The 4,923-nt window shown below is 35.8% G+C and overlaps 1 protein-coding gene across 1 annotated transcript; it reads left to right on the plus strand.

Annotated features, from left to right (window-relative positions):
* The first annotated feature begins 616 nt into the window (after positions 1 to 616).
* LOC142175454 (putative glycerol-3-phosphate transporter 5) lies at positions 617 to 3,120 on the plus strand. The gene is made up of 2 exons (XM_075242253.1): positions 617 to 1,864; positions 2,366 to 3,120. Exons 1-2 carry the CDS (start codon positions 910 to 912, stop codon positions 2,908 to 2,910), a joined length of 1,500 nt encoding a protein of 499 aa, XP_075098354.1. The 5' UTR covers positions 617 to 909; the 3' UTR covers positions 2,911 to 3,120.
* Positions 3,121 to 4,923: the final 1,803 nt, after the last annotated feature.

Genomic DNA, 4,923 nt, shown 5'->3' on the forward strand with positions numbered 1-4,923 from the left:
AATAAGTACATTGAATATATTTACTTAATAGTTAATATTATAAGTAAATAAATAATTTTAAAAATTTATTATTACATGCAATAATTAAATATTTTTATTTTATTTAAGTAAAATATAAAAATAAAATTTAAAAGTACTTAATTCTTTTAATATAAGTTAAATATATTAAAAAGCATCCAACAAATATAAAAGCATTCACCCATAAAATCACTATATATTATAAAGTTATCCTAAAAATAATAAGAAATATTTATACATTAATATCCTAAGTATTAGGTTTATCGGTTATTTTGATATATACTATATTTTATTAAGGGTATTTTTGGTATGAAGAAAAGTCAAACTGCTTATCCTTTTGAAGAGAAACTATTTTTTTCTGCTTCTCAAAAATTACTTCTGCTTCTTCCCAAAAGCATTTTTTTTCCTCAAAAAAAGCTTGCCCAAATAACTCAAGTTAGGAAAAAAAAAGTATTTTTAAAAAATAATAATTTTGGTCTCTTGAGAAGCTTGGCCAAACAGGCTATTAATCGGGTCCCAAATTGATACTATATCATACCTCAAAATCCAATTTAAAAAAAAAAAAAAAGGGTGAAATATTGTTGTCGTAGGGCGTGGGTGGGTGTTGGGGAGGGAGAGGGCAAAGGTTTGCATTTCCTGGGAGGTTCCCGGGAGGGAAGACAGTCAAAACTCCCAAATTCCCCTTCCTTAACTTCTACGACATAGAATCATTCAAACTTTTAGATCTGAACAAACATTGTCCGATTCAAAAAGAAGAAGACTTCTTCTTCTTATTCAAAAACCCTTTGCACAATTTCTCAGTAATATCATAAACCCATATACAAACAAGACCCAAATCACACCAAAAAACACGAAAGATTGGATTTTTAAATCAATGAAATTAGAAAAAACATGATGGAACTCAAACCCCTTAATTTGGTTCCACCTAATAGACCCCCACCAGGTCTCAATCTCTTTCCAAACCTCAATCCATCACAAAAGACTTTAACTTTCCACAAATTTTTAGTCCTTTTCCTAACTTTTATAGCCTATGCAGCTTTTCATGCCTCAAGAAAACCTCCAAGTATAGTAAAATCAGTTCTTGGCCCTGAGATCAAAGCCCAAAATGGCACTAATGGGTGGGCCCCATTTGAGGGTCCAAGTGGGCCTCACCGTTTAGGGGAGCTTGATCTTGCATTCTTGTTAGCATACTCAATTGGGATGTATTTTGCTGGACATATTGGTGATAATATTGACTTAAGGCTTTTCTTGACTGTTGGAATGCTTGGTAGTGGCATTTTGGTTATTGCTTTTGGTTTAGGTTATTTTCTTGATATACACTGGCTGTTATTTTTTGTAATTGTTCAGATTTTATGTGGGTTGTTTCAGTCTATTGGTTGGCCTTGTGTTGTGGCAGTAATGGGAAATTGGTTTGGCAAAGCTAAAAGGGGTTTGATAATGGGAGTTTGGAATTCAAATACCTCAGTTGGTAATATTATTGGTTCTTTAGTTGCTTCCTCTGTATTGAGTTTTGGTTGGGGTTGGTCTTTTTTATTGCCCGGGATATTCATTTTGGTCGTGGCAGCGTTTGTGTATATGTTTCTTGTAGTGAGCCCTGATCATATTGGTTTAGAATTGCCTTCAAAGGAGATTGAGATGAATGTAGAGGGAGTTGCATTGGTTGGTTCAGAGACAGGTGAAACTGAAGAGGAGGGAGTCGTCGTGGAACCCGAAACTGAGGGTGCAATTGGGTTCTTGCAAGCCTGGAGGTTACCAGGAGTTGCACCCTATGCATTCTGCTTATTTTTCTCTAAGCTAGTGGCCTACACTTTTTTGTATTGGCTGCCCTTCTACTTAAGGCACACAGGTACTCATTTCGCCGAGCTTTTACTAGGAAAAACTACTTTTTGATGCTACTTGATTAAGTTGAGTATTGTTTCCATTTTGGTCGTTGACAACGCTAGCATCCTATTTTCTATATGTATAACTCGACTTGAATGATAAGAACTTGTTGTTGCTTTCCTCTTACACTGGAGTATTTGAGATTGGAGATGCGTTTGGTTGTTTCATTGCATATTATATTTATTTGCTTATGCTAGACGAGCATAGGGGTAGCAAAGCCTTCACTTGCTTAGTTTGGGGTTTGAAATGGTTATGGTGTTCAAAATCAGCTCTTAATCTGCTGAGCTAATGATATTAATTAACATACAATTGCTCTGTTTATGAGTAAAGTCTTCCCCTGTTCTACATTGATGAGCCTAACAAAACATTTTTTTTTTTAAATCTAATGTCATTTGTGAAAAAATTTAAGCTTCGTTTCAACCACTCCTACATGGGTTACACACTTACAATTTTGTTGTTATTGCAGTTGTAGCTGGTGTGCAGCTATCTCACAAAAGTGCTGGGATCCTTTCGACAGTTTTTGATATTGGAGGAGTCGTTGGAGGGGTTTTGGCAGGGGTCACATCGGACATAATTGAAGCTCGTGGGGTTACCTCCATTGTATTCTTGTTGTTATCAATGCCAGCCCTTCTTTTTTATCGCATATATGGGAGTGTATCTATGTTTACCAACATCGCTTTGATGCTCGTTTCTGGTGCACTTGTTAATGGTCCTTACTCCCTTATTACCACAGCAGTTGCAGCAGATCTTGGTACTCAGAGCGACATAAAGGGGAACTCTCGTGCATTAGCTACTGTGAGTGCAATTATAGACGCTACTGGTTCGGTGGGGGCAGCTCTCGGGCCACTTTTAGCAGGATATATTTCAACAAGAGGATGGAACAGTGTGTTTGTTATGCTAATTCTTTCAATATCCATTGCAAGCCTATTGTTAATCCCTATTGTGAAAAATGAGATTAAAGAAAAGCTGAATGAGGGGAAATGGCTTTGGATCAGCATGATTAAAAGGTGACTCGGAACCTCTTGAAGGCAAAGCTACAAATACCTCTATTTGATTATGAAAATGGTTCACGATTTGAACCTTTGAAGTAGTGCAGGAGCCCCTATTTTTTTGTATAGATTCTTATAGCTCTCTATAGAGAAATGAGGAATTCAACAGTAGACTTTCAAGATAATGCTTATACAACTACTATTATTCTGTATAATTGAGCTGACTTTCGAGTATCATTTTTGTGCCTTTGGGATTTCTTGTAGCATGAGGTGAATTTAATGCTAGTCTTTTGAAACATATTGATGAAATAATTTTCTCACCTCCTCTCTATTTATTTATTTATATATTTGAGCGCCGCTGAAATATCAGATTCCACTTTCACTGTTCCTTGAGCTGAGGGTCTATCGGAAACAACCTCTCTACCTTCACGAGATAGGGGTAAGGTCTGCGTACACATTACCCTCCACAGACCCCACCTGTGGGATTACACTGGGTTTTTTTTTGTTGTTGAGCGCTGCTAGAATTTGGTTTACCTTGGATCTTGAATTGAGCATGGCCTTGGGCATTTGCAGCATCAGTTAATTGATCTCAAAACTTAGTTTTGGTATGCTGTAGTTGGTGGTCTAATTAGGATTGACGAAACCTCGGGCAACTCACTAGGTGGGTTTTTTTTTCTCATTCAATAGTGCAACGTGGGAAGCATCGATATGTTGTGCTCAATATCTCTATATCCAAGTTCCATGCCCAGCTAATTGATTTTCTGTTCATGTGTATCTTGTAAATCCTGTAATCTGTTGTCAATTATGGTTTCTTGTGATTGTACCTCCTTTATTTCCTGGATTTCTTTAGGATCATTAGTCACTTCAACTTGATAGCAGGTCAAGATCCTAAAATGTGTTGCTAAAGACAGTTTTATATTGCCTCAAGTAAAGTTGCTCCAGTTGAAAGCAGATTTCTCTGTTGGCTTGCTTCGAAGTCTAGAAATAAAGAACGCTTAGCTGCTTCTGAAGATATCAGAGGGAGTTCATGCTCAGTCAAAAGAGGTGTAGGAATATGACCAAAAAGGTACTACTCAATTCATTTTGTTATCCTGGTTTTGGTATAGGCATGTTGTCAAATTGATTAACAGAACATGCCTTAAAATTTTGATTATATTTTGGATTCACAAAGAAGAGAGGGCTCGAAGTTGTTGGCTTAACAGCAACAAAGATGCAAGAAAAGCATACTTTGAGAGTCAAAGCTAATTTCTCTAGCAAGGCGATAGATGAGAAACAAATTACAGACTGACTTTCAAAGATCGAAAAGCGAAAAAGACCGGTATTTTACTTCTCAAAGAAATGTCCAGTATTTTATTATCAAATCAAAACAACAAGATGTACCAATAATCTTGGTGAAAGCAGTTTACAAGAGGAAAAGAATGCTTTTGCAGAGTCTGGAAACATCATATTGGCTTATCTTTTATGAGGGGTTTCCTACTTTGGCTTTGCATGTAACTACATTCAATTGGTTGAATGCACTAAACGTTCTAGTCAGCAAAAATAGACCTGCTGTGTTGAATAAGAAAGAAATCTTTAATGCAAAAATCTCAACAAAATCTGCTTTCAACTTAGCATCAGAAATCGAAGTTTAATGAAGGTATTCAGGTTAGTTAAGTTCAGTGAAAATATATATTGTTATTCTTGCTTTCATTCCGTTGCATCATTTAGTAGTTTACTTTAACTTAGTTTAGTTTCTTTGGTAGATCATATTTCAAATTGCAATTATAGTGGTCCACTATCTATCTAGAGAGATATTTCTTGATACTATTTTGCTAATATCTTCTTCATGTTGTACATTTTAACTATAGTGAGATGATTCTTAGAAAATATCTTCTTCATGTCAAAGATGCTTGCAGTGCTATCTTAAGGCAGTGCCGGTTATGTTAGAGAGCCATAGTAAATCTCTAATCATAGTATCTTTACTGCTCATAAATCTCTAATCATAGTATCTCTAATCATATATTGTAAAAGGATGGCTTCTTCACTACTATATTTC

Source organism: Nicotiana tabacum, chromosome 21 (assembly GCF_000715075.1).
Source record: "Nicotiana tabacum cultivar K326 chromosome 21, ASM71507v2, whole genome shotgun sequence".
Taxonomy (NCBI): Eukaryota; Viridiplantae; Streptophyta; class Magnoliopsida; order Solanales; family Solanaceae; genus Nicotiana; species Nicotiana tabacum.

Coding starts and splice junctions, on each gene's coding strand:
- LOC142175454 (XM_075242253.1), top strand. CDS start 910: ATGATGGAACTCAAACCCCTTAATTTGGTTCCACCTAATAGACCCCCA. Junction 1,865..2,365: donor CTTCTACTTAAGGCACACAG/GTACTCATTTCG, acceptor TTGTTATTGCAG/TTGTAGCTGGTGTGCAGCTA.